Consider the following 18,406-nt stretch of genomic DNA (forward strand, 5'->3'; position numbering starts at 1 on the left):
GCCCCTGGATCCCTGGGAATGTCCAAGGCCAGGATGGAGCAGCCTGGGACAGTGGGAGGTGTCCCAGGTGGGATGGGATCATCTTGAAGGTCTCTTCCAGCCCAGACCACTCAGGGGTGGTGAATTCCCCAAATTCCAGTTTGATTTAGCACAGAGCTCCCAGAGCCTGGGGCACTCCAGGGAGGCACTGCCATCCCTGCATCTCTGCCTCCTAAAGGGGAAAAAACAATAAAAAAGTGCAGATTTTAGCTAAATTAGCAGGTTGCTTCAACCAAAACCTTACTACTCTGAGTATTTTACCCACTTGTAGTAGAGAGTGTAGGTCAAAGGACACTCAGAGCCCTGCACCCCAAATCTCTCATTTCCTGTGAGCAGTGAAGGAGAAATCCTACCTCGCTCCACACATCACTCTCCTGCTCTAATTGTCCTGTAATTATTAACTTCATTTATTGCCTCACAGAAAAGAGATTTTCAAGTCTGTGCAGATCAGCTGTAAATCTGCAGCTCTTTGATACCTCATGAATATTATAAACACCTATTTTAAGGTTTTCTCCACTAGAGATCATTGGTGCCAATTTTTGGCACCAAGGGTCTCACAAATCTTTCCAAATGTGAGAATAATTACAGGGAAGGAAAGGAAAGATAGGAATTTCTGTTTCTTCATTTGAAGAAATGAAGGCAAACAGTCAATTCTGAAAAGTTATAGATACAATTTTTATATATATATATATAAATAAATGCTGAAGTAAAGAAACAAGAAAATTAAATATAAAAACCCACAGCAAAAGTCCTTCCTGAAACTGAAAGAATTTTTTTCCCTTCTGTGCTGTGGATTTCCAGTGTTATCAGAGCAGATTGATATCAGGCAGTGTTGCAATAATCTCAGAAAAATAAAATAATTACGAGGAACAGAGAGCAGCCCCAGGCTGGAATTGGCTCTGCACGGGGAGATTCCCCAGCCCTTCCACCCACATGGTGTTTTAAAAACTGATATCCCAGAGGAGCAGCTGCAGTGCCAGGATCTCCTGGGTTTCCTTGGACACTCTGATTCCCTGACTTCTGCAGAAGCTCTGCTGCTGGATTTTCTTAATGCACTGCAATTCATTTTTATGTATTTATATAAAAATAATTTCATTTTTAGAATATATGTGCTTTTATATGTTTTTATTATTATTATTTGTAATTATCTGTATACATTTTATATATGTTTCATATAATTTAATATATTTATATATTTATAATATAAAACTTCTATATTAATTTTTATTTATATATTTCTATAATAATATAAATATTATATTATAAATATTATGTTATATACATTATATTACATTATATTATAAATATTATATTGCATTATATTATTTATATTATATTATTTATATTATATTATGTTATATTATATTATGTTATATTATTTTATGTTATATTATTTTATGTTATATTATTTTATGTTATATTATATTATGTTATATTATATTATGTTATATTATATTATGTTATATTATATTATGTTATATTATGTTATATTATGTTATATTATGTTATATTATGTTATATTATGTTATGTTATGTTATATGTTATATAGAAATCTATGTAAGTACATATTTATATACTATATTTATTAGAAATCTATGTAAATATATATTTATATATTATATAAATATATAATATTTATATATAATACATAAAATTCATTTTAATATGAATTTGACTCCTCTGATTTGACTCCACACCCACATGAGGGGGATGAGATGTCCTGAACCTTCTCAAAGAGGGAGGAACTTCTGTAATCTGAATTTTTGGATTTTTGTTGTGTAGGATTAGTTTTAAAGGATGGGCACAGGGCCTGCCCTGGGAACAAACTCCAATTTTGGGGCAGCCACAGCTGCTCTGTCCTGAAAGAGCCAAGGAGGGGATTTTCCTACAGCATCCAAGCCACAAAGAGCTGGGAATTACAGAAACCAGGATGAGCCTGGGAAGATGTTTCATTACCCCAGCCAGGCACAACAGATGGAGACAGTGAACTTCCAAGGAAAAACGATGATCCCAGCCAGAAAACAGAGCTGAGCACGCACCTGATGCTCTGAGAGAAAAAGCCAAAATATAAAATAAAAAATAAAAAATCCCCACAAAGTGCCTGGAGAAAAGGCTGAAGGGAGGAGACTCAGCCCAGTCTGGAGCTTCCTCCTGAGGGGCAGCTCCGATCTCTGCTCTCTGTGACCCAGGGAACGGCTGGAGCTGGGCCAGGGCAGGTTTAGGTTGGATTTCAGGGAAAGGATTTTTCCCCAGAGGGTGCTGAGGCTCCCCAGGGAATGGTGACATTCCCAAGGCTGCCAGAAACCCAGGAGCGTTTGGACAGCGCTGCCAGGGATGCCCAGGGTGGGATTTTGGGGTGTCTGTGCAGGGTCAGGAGCTGGATCCACGATCCTGTAGGTTCCTCCCAGCTCAGGATATTCCATGAAATGGATTTCCTTAGCGGCCAGAAAGAAGGAACAGCCACACTCTCCAACCCCACACCTAACACACAAAAACTCTTCACATCCAAAGCACCAAAATTCCTCAAGTCCAGCCTTAAGTAGGTTTTTTAAAATTTTAAATTTAAGCCAAACCAGTCCCTGGGAAGGTTTGAGGCACTGTGGGGGCACACGAGGCTCCTGCCCTCACTTCTCTCCAAAGCTTTTAGCTCCATTTCAGTCTATTAAGCCGAGCTCTGAATTAGCGCAATTTGCCGCAACAGGTTCCTTCACATCAGGACAAAACCGGGGCAGCATTTTTCCCAAAAAAAAATTTAAAAATAAGGGATTAGATGACGCTAAGTGCTCCCATCTGCGTGTTTAGACTCCTGAGCAGGGTAATCACCACCCTCCAGGGCACATCCCCGGGGCTGGGGAGATAATCTGGTGTCTGGCTTGCTGCTTCACGTGGCCAGGTGAGGAAGGGAGGGTGGAAAGGTGCCCTGGAGGAGCAGGTATTCACCAGAACCAGAGGCAGCTCCCTGGAGCAGCCAGGCTGGGATGGCTCCTTCCAACCCCAAACACCTTCAGCCCCGCACTCTGCGGCAGGGATTTAAGGGATGGAAGGTTCCACGGAGCCGCCACGGGAGGAATTGTTACCACACCACTAAAGATGGTGTTTCATCCAGGGTTTTTTTGCCTGTTAAATTTGAAAGAACGGACAAAAATGACAATATCTTGCATTTAAACCTAAAGCAAGGCTGCTCCTACAATTGCTCTTAGTTCTCAATCCATATAAATCAATACAGGCCTAAAGATTTCTGACTTAGCTTCTCCAGAATTTGGAAATAATCGTCTAACTGGGCCAAGAGGAAGGAAAACACATTTCTTTAAAGGAAAACAAGGCTATTTTGACATAGGAAAGAAAATTGTTCTCACAGACGTACTAATTTATGGGCAAAACTAATTAAGAGACTGAGAATAACTCTATTTTAACATTTGGAAGAAGCAGAATGTCCAATCTATCTATGCACCTGATTTTTCACCCCGTTGTTGCAAGAATCTCATCCCACTTTGTTTTTTTAACGTGCATTCCTGTTATAAAAAATGCAGAATAATGACAGATGAAAAGGAAGGATGGAGTGGACCTTCCTCTGGATTAAGAGCTGGGGAAGTGGAAACATTAAATTCAAGAAACCACAATTTTCCCTGAAGAGCAGTGAGGGCAGGGCTGGGTTCTACCTCTGCCACCCGTACAAACTTCAGGAGAATTTCTGGGAATGGGATGAGCTTTAAGGGCCCCTCCAACCCAAACCATTCCAGGATGATTCTTTGGGGTTTTTTAAACACAAAACCTCAGCTTCTATTCCTTGACTGTCCCACTTCCAGACCTGTAAGATGACAGTAACAATGGGGTTTGTAAATTTATTCCAAGCAGGTTTCACACAACAGTTCAGATTTGTTTGGACATCAAAGCAAGGCTGAGACAAAACCCAGATGAAAACCATTTTACCCTGAATTTGGGCCAAAGCCTGTAGTTCAACCCAGGCACATCAAAAAGCCCCAGGCTCCAGGCAAGAAATCCCAATCTCATTTTGTTGGATTGTAACTTTTGCTCCCTGCTCAGGGTCACAGCAAGAAAACAAGGAATGCCAATGGTTATCCTGAGCCCTCACTTAAAATCATGGAATGCCAGGATGGTCTGGGTTGGAAGGGACTTTAAATTAATCCCATTCCACCCTCTGCCATGGGCAGGGACACTTTCCACTGTCCCAGGTTGCTCCAAGCCCTGTCCAACCTGGCCTTCAGCATTTGGCACTGGGAATGACCATCCTGGGGATCAAACCACGTGCAAATCCCAGCTGAAACCTCCTGGTTTAGACTAAAAGATTCTCCCAGCAATTACTGGAAGAATACCTGCCAACATCACATGCATCACTCAATCCGCCTCAATCCCTCAGGAAAGCTGCCACCTGAAATTCCTTCTGAAGTTTTTTGGCATGGAGCTACCAGAGGTGCCTTTTCACCACTTCTGAACTGTTGGACATACACCTCATCCAGGAGGCCTTTGAGGCACACACGGGAATAACCGAAGCATTCCTTTCCTTTGAGTCCACAGGATCCAGCCAATGGATCTGAGGGAAGGAATTAAAATATTGAGGAGCACAGACTTTGGGGGGAAAAAAAAAAAGAGGGGAATTTTCAGAGGTATCAAAATTCACACAGCAAAATTGTTCTTTTGAAAGCTTTTAATCACGGAATGGTTTGGGTTGGAAGGGACCTTTAAAGCTCATCTTGTTCCAAGCCCCTATCGTGGGTAGGGAATCTTGCAGGGACAGGGAATCATCCATGGGTTGGGAATCTTCCACTTGGTGACTTCTGTAATCTGAGTTTGTAACTCCTGATTACGGACAGGATTCTCCTACGTAATTACCACAGCCATATAAAGAGGATAAAAGGAAATATTTCCTCTCTCTTCTCTCACACCTGGAACTTGGGAAATGGAAAAAAAAAGCAGGAAGTGATTGGGATAACCTGTCTCAACCCTGAGTTAACAAGGCACCGGTGTCTCTCCCTCAGAGCTCCCAAGGGTGCAGGAAAGGCGCCGGTTCCTCTAAGATGGATTTTTTCCTTGCAGCACTTCGAGATGTCAATGGCAATCACCTCCCTGACCCACAGACCACATCTCCCCCACCTTGGCCGTGCTTTCCCTCCTCCTCCTCCTCCTGCCAGACAAAGGGAACGCATCCCAATCGTTCCCAGGATCAGCACACGGGATCCATCCCGTGTCAGCCCATTACGGCATCTCCCAGCTCCTGACAGCGAACATCACCCAGATGTCAAAGCTCAGAGAGAGGGCCCTGCCAGAGCCAGGCTGAGGCTAAAGGGCTGCAGATTATCCCCTTGGAAGGGATGTCACTGAGAGGATGTGACTGGTGGGAGCAGAGCAATTATCACGCTGGGAAGCACTAATTGACTTAAAGCAAGGAAGGCACGGCGGGAAGAGGTGGAACTCTGCTACCCGAGTTAATTGTGGGCTGACTGGAAGAGTAAAATACCACCCTGCAAAGGTTGATGAATCACCAAGCTGTGCAACAACCTGGACAACTCCCTTGCTCCGTGCCATAAAACATCCCTCTGCAATTACCTCTGGAATTCACCTGCACTGCAGGTACAGGGCCTGGCTGGGCAAGGGGACACAGGCATGCAAAATGGGGACAGAATCAGAGCTGAATTCTCCTTCTCTGAGCTGATCTATGTGTTTGCAAACTCGATCCTCTGTCGTCACAAACCTTTTAATCTTTTTGTCCTTTTCTTAAAAACTTGTCCAGGCAGAGGTGTGACAATGGGGAGGTTCAAAGTCACGGAGGAAGCTTTAAAACTTAGAGGTTTAAAACTGACCTGAGGAAACAGAGGTCTCAACACTTAATGTTCTATGATTTTAAACAAAACCGTGTTTATTGAGGGAGAGAAACTTGACTCATTCTCTGAGCATCTAGGATTACCAGCACGGCATTTCTGGAGGAGGCTGCAGCACATGGCTCTGCAACTGCTCTGATCTCTGCTGCATTACCCTCTGACAGATGGGAAATCACACAATCCCATTTCCCTGAGACTGCCCTCAGGAATCAACCAGCTGGGTCTTGCAAACCAGTCCTAGCTGGGTGAACCACATGTGCTCATCGAGCCCAGGACTGTTTCCATTCCCTGCATCAGCAGAGCACCAGGGCCTCGTGCAGAAGCGAGCCCTCGGTGCCCACCAGCCCCACAATCCCCCCAACACTGCTGGTTGTTGTTGTTCCAAGGGATTTACAGCCTGATTCAGCACAAGGATATGCAGCTGGATATTGGGAATAGCTACCAGAAGCCTGTGTCCATTCTGGAGAAAAACACCACGCTAAAGGCAGCGCTTCCCCAACCTGCCAGGGTCAGCCCAGCACCTGTTCATGTGCTTTTATAGGATTTTATAGGATCACAGGATGGTTTGGGTTGGGGGGACCTTAAACACATCCCAATCCACCCCCTGCCATGGCAGGGACATCTCCCACTATCCCAGGTTGCTCCACACCCTGTCCAACCTGGCCTTGGACAGCTGCACGGATCCAGAGGTAGCCACAGCTGCTCTGGGTACCCTGTGCCAGGGCCTGCCCACCCTCCCAGCCAGGAATTCCTTCCCAATATCCCATCCATCCCTGCCCTCTGGCAGTGGGAAGCCATTCTCCCTTGTCCTGCCACTCCAGGCCCTTATCCAAAATCCCTCTGCAGCCTTCACGGTGGGCAGATTGTATTTTTCACTCACAGTTTTTTGCTGCACTAAGTACATTTTTATTGCATTCTGTCACTTCCTACGTTGAAGCCCCACTGCTAAAGAGCCCGAGGTTGGCGTCCACACCTGTGGAACACAGAGCCCAGTTCTTTTTACAGCTCTATAATCATCAGGAGATGTGTAATAACTGCACTTTTATAAGGGACCTGTTAAACACAGGCTGTGAATTGGGTCCCAGGCACTTGACGCTGCACATGCAGCACTTCCCACAGCCTCGCTCCATCCCGCCAGTGCCACAGCTGCTGGGGACACCCTGGTTTTGGTGACACCTCCTGCTTGCTGTGTGGCTGGGGACACCTTGATTTAGGTGCCACGTTCTGCTCCCCAGAACTGCCAGGGGTGGAGACACCTGTTTTCAGTGCCACCTCCTTCTCCCCAAACCACCGGAGCTGCCGACACCCTGATTTTGGTGCCACCTCCTGTTCCCCCAAACCAGCAGGCCTGAGGACACCCTCTTTTGGTGCCAGCTCCCGCTCCCCAAAACCGCTGGGGCTGGAGATACCCTGATTTCAGCGGCACTTTCCACTCCCATAGGGCTGGGGACACCCAAATTCCAGTGTCACTTCCCACTCCCCGTGGGGCTGGGGATACTCAGATTCCGGAGCAATTTCCCACTCCCATAGGGCAGAGGACATCCAGATTCCGGCGTCACTTCCCACTCCCCGTGGGGCTGGGGACACCCAAATTCCGGAGCCCCCTGGCTGTGCCCGCTCCCGCCGGGGCTGGACGCGGCTCAGCATCACCTGGAGCAGCAGAGCGGGACCCGCAGCCCCGAACCCGCTCCGCGCTCCCCTCCCGGCCCCCTTCCCCGCACTCACCCTCCGTGCCGGGACAGCGGGACACGGGACCAGCAGGACAGCGGGACACGGGAGCAGAAGGACAGCAGGACAGCGGGACACGGGAGCAGAAGGACAGCAGGACAGCGGGCTGTTGGCCCCGGCCGTGCGGGCGGGGCCGGCGGAGGAGGGGCCGGGGCGGAGCGGGCGGCTCGGACACGCCGTGCCCGCCCCCGGGGCGGTGGCACCTGCGGGCAGGGCGGGACCCCGACACCTGCGGGGACTCGGGGGGCGGCTCCCGAACCTCCCGGGGATCCCTGGAACTCAATCCACCCTGCCCCGGGACCCAGGCATGGAGAGCGCATCAATGTGACCACCAGCGGTCTTGATCCCGAACTACCGAATATCCTCATTTTGGGATAAATGCAGCTTGCCTTGGGATCAGCTCTGCTGGAAGGGAAATTTAAAGTGTTTCAGTTTGAGCTAAGAAGTGTTTGAATCAATAGCGGCAGCCTTGCCGTGAGTATTTTTCTAGGGATGCCGCTCCCATTCCTTTGTTTTCGCTGCGCTCTTGCGAAAGGTGGATCTTGGATAATTTGTGCTTTTTTTCATGGAGTTAATTAACTGCTGCAATCCCACATTCCGAAAACGAAATTGTAGGGATGCACTTGCAAACAGTCTGCTGTCTAATTGAGTTCATCCTCCAGGCATGAGCTTTATCGAGGAGATCTTGAAGGGTGAATCTTTTTTGACTCATGGAAAGAGCTCTGGCACCCTGCAGTGTTTGCCTTCCTCTCCATGATTTGTGGGGAATGTTTGGACTTCCCATCTGCCCTCCTTAATATAAACCATCTACCCTGGAAAGCCTCTTCTTCCCGGGTGGAGCCATCCTCATCCTGCAGGAGATTCTCGGAGGGTGAGGAAATGCCTCTTATTTATGCACTGAAACTGAAATGTATCACGATCCAAAATTTATTCATTACTTTTAATAACCGACTTCAAATTTTACTGGACTAATTTCTAAGTTCTGTTTTTATGGTGCAAAACCCACATAATCCTCATTAGGAGTCTACTCAGCAGCAAAAAAAAAAACAAAAGAAAATAAAATTAAAGAGAGCAATCCATTCCTACAGAAACTTTGGAGTGACCAGAACTTGCTTTGCTGAGGAGAAAAGTTATGATTTAATTGAGAAATGCTCAGAGTAATAATTACTGGAAATAAGCTGTTTCTAAAGCTCCCAAATATGACTTTAGGGAAGTGGTAAGGACACACGAACTTCTACTCCATTACATAAAGTGAGTGTAATATTCCTATAAAAATGGAAATATATGCACAAGGGAAGTGGAAGAGTCTCCCTGACATCCTCCAGGCTAATGAAAATGAAGAAGGAGGAATATATCTGTGGAGGGGTAGTAGAGATGATGAAATTATTTATTAAGAATATTGAAGATTCTGCTCTCTTCATTCCCCAGTCAGCCAGATTTTTTAATTAGTGCCCCTGGATCCCTGGCAGGTCCAGTGCCAGGCAGGATGGGGCTTGGAACAACCTGGGATAGTGGAAGGTGTCCCTGTCCATGGCAGGGGTGGAACGGGATGAGCTTTAAGGTCCCTTCCAACCCAAACAAGTCTGGGATTTTTTAATTTTCTACAGGTTTAGAAGGAAAGCTGAAATCCAGAGAATGGACTAAGGCCACTCTGGAGTGTGGTTCCACTGAATGGGTCACTCATGGAATCAGGGAATATCCTGGAGCCACAGGATCAGGGATCCAGCTCCTGGCCCTGCACCCCAAAACCCCTCCCTGGGCATCCCTGGAGCGATGTCCAAGCTCTCCTGGAGCTCTGCCAGCCTCAGGCCCATTCCCTGGGGAGCCCGGGCAGTGCCAGCACCCTCTGGGGGGAGAGCCTTGCTCTGGTACCCACCCAAAGCCTGGCCCAGCTCCATCCAGGCGTTCCCTGGGTGCTGTCCCTGTCCCAGAGAGCTGTCAGTGTCCTGTCCCGTGTCACACCAGGCCCACACGGCAGAGTTCAGTTCAGTTTTATTTTCCACTGTAACGGATTTCGAATGATACATCATGCAGTCTGCCAGTGTATCCATCCATCTCCGACAGAACTTCAGCACGAAGATAAAAGACTTCTCTCCACAGGCTGGGGGGAGGAGGAGGGTTCAGGTCTGCTATCAAGAGTTTAATACAGTTCAGCATCATTTGATGCAATGGCAAAAAAAAAATTTCCCCTTGTTACCAGCAAAACGTGTCCACCATTTATTTCTCTTTTTTTTTTTTGTTAGTTTTTTTTTTTTTCTCCTAAATTGAACACTACTGTAAAGATACATAGAGCCCAGAGAATACACATCTGCAGTACACGTTACACACTTTACAAACTAGACAGGGATAAATCTACAGGATGCCTCAGCCCCGTGGCTCCCCCACAGCCAGCGGGGCGGCGGTGGAGCGGTGCTGCCATCCCGCACAGCGGATGGTGCCGGTGCACGGCGCGGTTCCTACAGGCACAGTGAGGACAAAAGTCAAAGCAAGGGGAGATTCAGATTATCCTGCCCACTTTTTATTCCCCCCCTCTGTGGAGGAGTACTTCAGTCATGGTTATGTGAGGTATTTCTCCTCCAGCAATGGGGATCGGATGAGCCCTTTTCTTTTTGGACCTTCATCGCCGTTGTTTAAACAATCCTTCAGATAAAACCGTGTTCAAATGAAAATTCTTGATTTTGTTTATTTTCAAGCCTTAGGGCAGGGTTAGATGGGATATTGGGGAGGAATCCTGTGAGGGTGGGCAGGCCCTGGCACAGGGGGCCCAGAGAACCTGGGGCTGCCCCTGGATCCCTGGAATATCCAAGGCCAGGTTGGACACTGGGGCATGGAGCAGCCTGGGATAGTGGAAGGTGGAATCAGCTGATCTTTAAAATCCCTTCCAACCAAACCACTCCATGATCCTACGATTTATAAAGATTTCAGGCAAAAGTGCATCTCAGTCCGTTAGGCTTTATAAAGTGAAATTGCAAAGCTACTCAAGGCTCTGCGGGCAGGAATTGTTGTAGCAAAATTTTTTTTGGTGACTTATTTTTAAGTTTTCAGTATCTTCAGGATAATCCAACTCTCACCCTTGTTGAGTTTAATACAAAACTTAAAAATGCATCAGCCAAGATCTTTCCAAGCTTAAAACTTTCCTTGCTTTCCAGAAAACAAGTCGATGAAACGTGAACTCAAGGACAAACACAAGATATTTGAACGTATCATTAAGAGAAGCTCAGATGAGCCAGAAATACTTTTTAATTACTAGCAAAAAGAACAATATGCACTTTAGTTCCATCTGAAATCCGTTTTCCATTCAGGAATGGTATTTCCACCCCAATTTTTCTCATGCATGACATTTTTAGATGTGAAATTTCACTTGCGCTGTACAAACCACAACTTTAAAAATGAGCCTGGAATAAATAGAACACAACACTCAAAGAGCAAAGAAAGGAAGATAGGGTCGGGAAACAGCAAGAGACAGGTTCTGATCTCTGCAGAGCAGATGTGTGGTTTTCCTTTCCAGATATAAAATGTGAAAGCCTTAAAAATGGTACAAAAGTTGAATATACAACACGCGATACAAACTGAAGTTGCCTAATTAAAATAGGCTTCAAAAATAAAAATAGATACAAGCAGAGTATGTTCAACTGAGAATTCATCATTTCCAATTATTGAATCTCTCAGGTGTTTAATTTTGAGGATTTCAGCCTAAGGCATCTTTGGGGCATTGCTGGAAGTCCTCCTGCAGCCTTGGTGTAAAAGGGAACTTGGAGAAACTTCCTCCTTTTGCTGCTGGTGGCACTGACTGGCTGATCAGCACCAGCACGAGGAAGAGATGTCCGAGTTCACTTCTCCCTCAAGCTGCAGGGAGCTGGCAGAGCTGTCCCCAAAAAAATTCCTGGTGATGCCTTGAGGAATCCAGACCTTTTTTTGGTGTCTGCATTTACAATAGAGTTCTGTCCCGAACTCTGAGAGACGCAACACAAAGTTTGCCTACAGTACAAAAATCTTCGACAGCAAATAAGCTTGGGATCTTTTCCTAGAACTGAAACAAGAGGATTATTAATTCCTAGTAGAAACCTCAGCTCTGACCAGCTGGTAAGATAGCACAGAGTAGTTCTGAGTTAGTGATTTTATTAAAGATTGCATATGGCAAGTTCACAGTTCATTCTTCTGGCAGTGCACATGCACATAACGAAAGAAAATATAAAACTTTGGAAAATACAAAATAAATTAAATACATGCAAATCTGCAACTTCATTAAATATGTTTAGCAAAATGCTCCCCCAAAATAGTGCAACATTAAAAAAAACCAACAAAAAATCAAAAAACAAAACCAGTTAAATTAAGTTCAACTTACTTTGCAACACCCTAATTTCAGTAGAAAAAAAAATATCTAAAGTCAACTCACAATCTTCCAAAACTCTCTATGGAACTGAAGAGTTCTACACCTACACACTCAGAAATTAAAAAAAAAATAAAAAAAATATCCCAATCAATCTCAAATTAAAGAAGAGCAAACGTCTGCAAAAGAAGACCAGAGGGCTACGGAGCCTTCCTGGAATTCCAGCTTCCTGGAGCCTTCCTGGAATCCCGGCTTCCTGGAGTCCCACCTGCCCCAGGAGATGCGGAGGGAGGGAGGGAGGGAGGAAGAGGAGGAGGAGCAGCACCTTCTGCCTGCCAGCAGAACCTTCTCAGAGCAATTCCAGTGCCCCCTTGCTGGGAAGATGGAAATTTGCTGTCTGAGAGATCCAAGGAAGGCTTTTCCTTCCCTCTGGAGCACAAAGCAGGCCTTCCATAGGACGAGTGGATATAGTGGCTTAGAAAGACATTCCCTTCCCCTGGCAATGTGCTCCTCACATCCCAGCAAAAAAATTCCCGGATTTTGTCTGCAAAGGACAGCTCGAGTGTACAACTCTCACCTCCTTTTGGATTTTTTTAAGGAAGGGTTTGGGGGATTTTATTTTCCTTTGTTCTGGTAGGGGACTGTTCCCTCCGGGATCTGAATTCTGGTGTGAACAGATCAGGGCTTGTCTGGGGAAAGGGGGAGGGGGGAGATGCTTGTCAGATTTTCCAAGGCGAGATTTCCACAGCATTCTGAAATCCTTCAAAAATTCCTAGGGAACAACTCTTACAAACATGTGGCTAAGCCATCCCACTCCAGGAAAACCCACCACTGTAGGGAGAACTACACTGAAATAGGAGCTTAATTTTAAAACAGGTCACACAGATAAATTCATGGAACTACCAAACTTCAAATCCTAGGTCTATACTAACAGATTTCTCTGCATCCCATTTGTTCTTTACCAGGTACTGCAATAAAGGTTATTTTATACAGTCCAAAGATATTTTTTTTTTCTTTTTCTTTTTTAAATCAGGATATTACAAATGGTTCTTTGGGGAAATTTCCTTCTGAAAATGTTAAGCAGTAAAATTAAACCACATAGCAGCACATTTTCATCCCCTAAAAATATAAAATAATATGTATATTATACAGGAAATCAGTCATGACAGAGCACAATCACCTGCCTTTGATGGCACTTGGTCATTGAGTAATTAATTCCTTGATGCCAGAAGTCGGGAATTACCGATGCCAACGGAGGACTCGGAAAAGAAACAAAGCATCGCTCTGAGTGGAGAAGCCCCAACCTAAGCAGCGCCAAGGGGTCGTGGAATTCGGAGTGGCAGACTCCCTATCATCCTTACTGAGGTGGGAATGTTCCAGACATTGTACAAGGATCTGGAGGAGCTGAGCTGGACACTTCTGTACACGTGGAGATCCTACGAAGCTCGGAGTACCTGGAGCGGGGCATCGCTGACGGCCGTGGGAAGCGCAGGGTGGACAGGACGTGGACCGGGTTGGAGAGGGGCAAAAAAGAAACTAATGTGACTTAATGACAGTCCTTAACATGCTAAGTGGAACTGACCTGCCAGAGAGAGTGAGAAAGGGAAGGAAAATCAGTGGATTTGGGGGATTAGAAAGCAGAGCGCCCAAATGGGATGGGCGGCAACCAAAGAGATGAATCCGCAGTCACGTTAAAAAAACTACGGAATTTGGGTCTCACAAAATGAGCCAATTGTCCTGATGGAGAAGCCTGGAATTGTGTCTCACCCAAACACTATCTAAAGGTCTGAATTTATTTCTTTTTCCCCCCCTTTAATTTTCTGTTCCTTTAATTTTCTGTTCCTTTAATGGGATTTTTCTCTTGGCTCATTGGATGTGCTGAAGAGCTGGTGTGTGTTTATATCATGTAATAAGGAGGGGAAGTAACAGCAGGGGAGTTGGAAAATTATAAAATCAAAAGGATGAAAAAATACAAATTCAAGCCAATCCTTCTGTTCTCTGTCTCCTGACAGAGATTTTTCTTGATATGTACAGACGTATATAAAATGTTTTGAGAAATATTTAAAATATTTTATATATAATATCATGATAATATTATACAAATATACTGTATACTTTTATATATGCAAATTAGACAAGCACATTTTATTAAAAGCCACATTTCTTTCTCTTCCATCTGCTGGGTCCATTAATCATAACCACTGACCAGTCTAACAGCACTAAGTGTCTTTTATCTTTATGGTGAATAATGAATGAACACAAGATAAATCTCCCCTCAGCAAATGTTGAAATAGGGACCTCCATTTTATTTCTCTGCTGTTAAATGACTATAAAAGAAAGTTTTGTTCTAGTTACAGCTGGGTAGAACTGCACCACTCCAAAGAACTTTCTGCAGAGCACAGGAATGTCTCATCAATAATCAGGAAATGATCTGGAGGAAGTTTTCCCTGCGCTGGTAGCAGCTTTACTAACACCCTTACTCAGACCCCTGCGTTTCCATCCAAGCTCAGAATTCAGATTACTCAGATATTCCCAATTTTGGCAGCCAAATAATTGGAATTTGCCAATAAAATTCTTGCCTAAAGGACCAAAACTGAGGAGAACTGACCTTCTCCAGTCACTTTCCAGACTACACCTTCCACACTTAACTCTGGATGTGAGCAAAGAATCTAGAACACATGGTGGAAATGATTTCATTCCAACCTGTAGGTCTGCCATTTGATTTTCAGATTTTTCCTATTTTTTCCCAGAAACTCCAAGTCTGTAACTTTATTCAGTTTCTCCTGAAATATTCCATCTTTTTCTCCAGCCTCATTTTCCCTGGGACTCTTCTGCAACATGGCCTGAAACTGCTCATCTCCAAAGCCCTCAAATCTAAACCTCAGCATCTGAAATATCTGGTGGGAATTTTATGCCTCCTGATTGCTTTTTCTTGCCTTCCACAATCCTTTCTTGTTATTACAGAACCATCTAGTTTGAATGTTTTATTATTAACTTTTATTTATCTATAGTTGTTCACTTGACACGTGTGGCCTGCCTGGAGTCTGACTTCACTTCACTGCAGTTAGTAAATTAAAGGTGCATGAATTTGAGGCAGGTGGCAGCTTTTTCCCCTCAGAGTAGCTGTTACAAGAAATGTTTAGAAATCTTTGATAAGGCTCTGCACTCCACTCTTTGCCAGGTCACAGAGGTGGGAATGCAATGAAGCAGATGGACAGAGCCACCTCACTCGTGAGGTGGAAAAGCCAATTTCAGACCAGAATGGACAAAACCACTCAGCAAAGCCCTGCCCTAATTTACCCACAGAGAAAATATTTGTTGCTGGAAGCTCATGGCAAACACAATGAGCAGGAACAATCCCCCAGCACAATAACAGCTTGAGTGTGGCGTGATGGATGCTTGGCATGCAAGCCTGACATGAAACATTCCCCAAAAAAAGCTAAAAACACCCAAGAATGCCTTGAGGAGACCACAGACCATGAAGAGAGTCGTGAGACAGAATTAATCCTCAAGGAGGGCAAAAAGCCAGACTTGGAGGGACAAGTTTGCTGTCCCCAGGCTGCTTTTCACAGCCACTCGCTGCCATCCAGCTCTTGGCATGTCTGTGACATAAAGTGATCATCTAAAATAATGCAGATATAAAATCTCATCAATAACGAGCATTTAAAGAAAGAAACGGGAGGATGGAGTCCATGGAACAGTCTCCTGGGAATATGCTGCTCATCTTTTGCTTAGGAGAAACCCTCAAGCCTTGGCAATTAAAGTAAAATATTTAGGTTTTCTTTTTTCATGAAGAGAGCTATAAGTGCAAAGTGTGCCAAATGGTGACACTCCAATTTGGAGATGTCTCTTGCTGCCACTGACAGCTGCTCTACCCCTATCCCAGGCTGGAATACCCCAACATGGAAACACATCCATGGTACAGAGAGCAGAAGATGATGCTGGCAGAAGGAACCTATGGAACTGTACTTTTACTACATGAGTTCCATACCTCTACGTGTGAATTTCGGTCCAGATTTACCAGAGCAGGTTTTAAAAAACTTTTAAGTGCCAAGTCATTAAAATAAAACCTCTCCTCAGCAGCTGGCAAAGCCTCTTAACAAGCACTCAATTAATGAGTATTGTAAATATCAGCAAACAACTACTAAAAATAGGAAAAAACCTTACTGTGAGTTTCCTAAAAGCAAGATGAAATGTAAGGGAATTGAGGGAGAAGAGGTAAGTTACTCTGGCCTTACCTCTCGTTTATTTGGTGTTGTGGTAGTAGCTGGAGTTGGACATTCCTCCTCCTCGGATGGCGTGGACGGCCGTCGGAGAAGACGCTGGGTAGTGACCAGGGCGGATGGGCTTGGCTGCACAGGGAAAGGAGGGATCCAACAAGACATTTCAGCTTTCACATTTCAGCTTTCCACCTCCCCTTCTCCTCCAAGGGAAACCCCTTTGTTTCCCAGCTCAGAGCTGTGCTTGGCAGCGTGGTTTCTAATCCAGCTGTGCAGATCACAGCACTCCCTGCCTTAGCCAACAACAAATACACCGATTTTCCTGCTGGCAGATCCATTTTCCTGCTGGGAGAGCCCTTCCACCTTCACATGTATTGGATCTGCAAAGATTACAGACTGTCTAGCAACAGAGGGAAGTCGCTTGGTGGGCAGTGAAGCACTTTTTATGTCAGATTTACACCATTCCAGATGATGTCAAGACAAAGCTTGGATGGCTCCCTACAAGAGGAAGCATTCAGGAGGTGACACTTTGTGCTGCATGATTCTCCCTCAGGATTTCATGCCCCAATATTGTCTCCAGCTAAACCATTATGCTTTAGCAATCCCAACAAATTGTTCCAAGAATTGCCCTGTTCCTCTGTTGTATGCAGGCATTACATTGTGCCTCAGAGATATATCAATGTCTGAATTACAAAGGAAGATTTTTTTTTAGAGTTTAATCACATAGAGGAGTAATCAGGAGAAAGAAAGAGAAAGGGACAAGGTCCAGAAAGGCAGGGAAAGAATAAAAGCAGAGAGAGACGTGTGGGGGGAGGAGGAGGAAGAAAGTGAGCGACTAATTTAAGGAGACAAGTTTTCAGGTCACTAGAAGGGCACACAAGACCCATTATGCCCTTTATTTACCCAGCAGAACAGCAGAGCCTCTTTAAACCCGAGGTGGGGCAGATTCCATGAAAAAGCAAGGCCTTTGAAGATTCTTGCGCAGCACACGAGAAGCAACCCCTGTGTTTTACTCCCTCCACTCAACCCCCAGCCACCAGCCTGAGCCTGAAGCACGTGGGCAGCCCCTTTAGCTCCATGTCCTCACCAATTTGGGCGGAGTGTGCTCTCCGGGCCATGTTTTTGGCTCTCACGGCCTCCTTAATGCGATCCACCTCCTGCTGGTAGCGCTTGCGGTCGCGCATGGCGTTTTCCTTGGCCTCCTTCAGTGCACTCTCCAGGGCCTTAACTCTCTCTGCCGTAGCTCGAAGGCGTTTCTCCAGCTTAGGAAGCTCGCAACGAAGATCTGCATTATCACGTACCAGCTGTGGGGAAAGTGGTTCAAAAGAAAAGGAGGTCAAAAGAGAGCGGCAAAAATCCCCCTCAGAGAAATGGCAGGAAAAGTCACCTCATGAGGAGGGAGGAAAAGCCACTGGTTGCTCTCTGCGCCTTGTGTTCTAAAATTAAATGTGTTTCTTCCCAAAATTAATGCAAAAATTTATTTTAAAGAGAAATTTATAATGTCCTGAGCTAGAATGGACCCACAAGATCAAAAGAAAATGGCAAAAATCCCCCTCAGAGAAATGGCGGGAAAAGTCACCTCACGAGGAAATGTCACCGGTTGCTCTCTATGCCTTGTGTACTAAAATTAAAAGTGTTTTTTCCAGAAACTGATGTAAAAATGATAGTTTAGAGAAATTTAGAATGTCCTGAGCTGGAGTGAACCCACAAGGTCAAAAGAAAATGGCAAAAGGCCCCCTCAGAGAAATGGCGGGAAAAGTCACCTCACAAAGAGAGAGAAAACACCACCATGTTCTCCATTTTTCATGTACTAAAAATAAACAGGTTTCTTCCAGAAACTGCTGTAAAAATCTTACTTTAACAAGAAATTTAGAATGTCCTGAGCTAGAATGGACCCACAAGGTCAAAAGAAAATGGCAAAAATCCCCCTCAGAGAAATGGCAGAAAAGTTGCCTCATGAGGAGGGAGGAAACACCACCGGTTGCTCTCCATGCCTCGTGTACTAATATTAAACAGGTTTGTTCCAGAAATTGATGCAAAAATCTTAGTTTAATGAGAAATTTAGAATGTCCTGAGCTGGAATGGACCCACAGGGTCAAAGGAAAATGGCAAAAATCTCCCAGAGAAATGGCAGGAAAAGTTGTCTCTCACAAGGAGACATAAAATGCCACCATGCTCTCTGTTTTTCATGTACTAAAAATAAACAGATTTCTTTCAGAAATTAACATGAAAAGCTTGGGTGAAAGAGAAT

At 44.9% G+C, this 18,406-nt stretch overlaps 2 protein-coding genes across 4 annotated transcripts in view; both read right to left on the minus strand.

Annotated features, from left to right (window-relative positions):
- LYPD6B (LY6/PLAUR domain containing 6B) overlaps positions 1–7,727 on the minus strand; it is a 41,493-nt gene extending 33,766 nt beyond the window's left edge. Inside the window, exon 1 of the mRNA XM_088059040.1 lies at positions 7,603–7,727. The gene's annotated coding sequence lies outside the window, so the exon portion shown is untranslated. The remainder of the gene's footprint in view (positions 1–7,602) is intronic.
- Positions 7,728–9,585: 1,858 nt separating this feature from the next.
- Positions 9,586–18,406, minus strand: part of KIF5C (kinesin family member 5C) — a 70,778-nt gene continuing 61,957 nt past the window's right edge. Inside the window, exons 24-26 of one of the 3 annotated variants that reach the window (XM_088059067.1) lie at positions 17,243–17,459; positions 16,174–16,287; positions 9,586–13,389 (exon numbers count right to left, since the gene is read on the minus strand). In XM_088059067.1, coding sequence (XP_087915193.1) covers positions 16,181–16,287; positions 17,243–17,459 — 324 coding nt within the window. In that variant the 3' untranslated portion in view covers positions 9,586–13,389; positions 16,174–16,180. Of the gene's footprint in view, positions 13,518–16,173; positions 16,288–17,242; positions 17,460–18,406 lie in introns of all 3 variants that reach the window. The other 2 variants (XM_088059065.1, XM_005519586.2) reach the window with 2 other exon arrangements.

The sequence above is a fragment of the Pseudopodoces humilis genome, chromosome 8 (assembly GCF_049639895.1).
Source record: "Pseudopodoces humilis isolate 2021_Gansu_Grassland_sample_001 chromosome 8, ASM4963989v1, whole genome shotgun sequence".
Classification (NCBI taxonomy): domain Eukaryota; kingdom Metazoa; phylum Chordata; class Aves; order Passeriformes; family Paridae; genus Pseudopodoces; species Pseudopodoces humilis.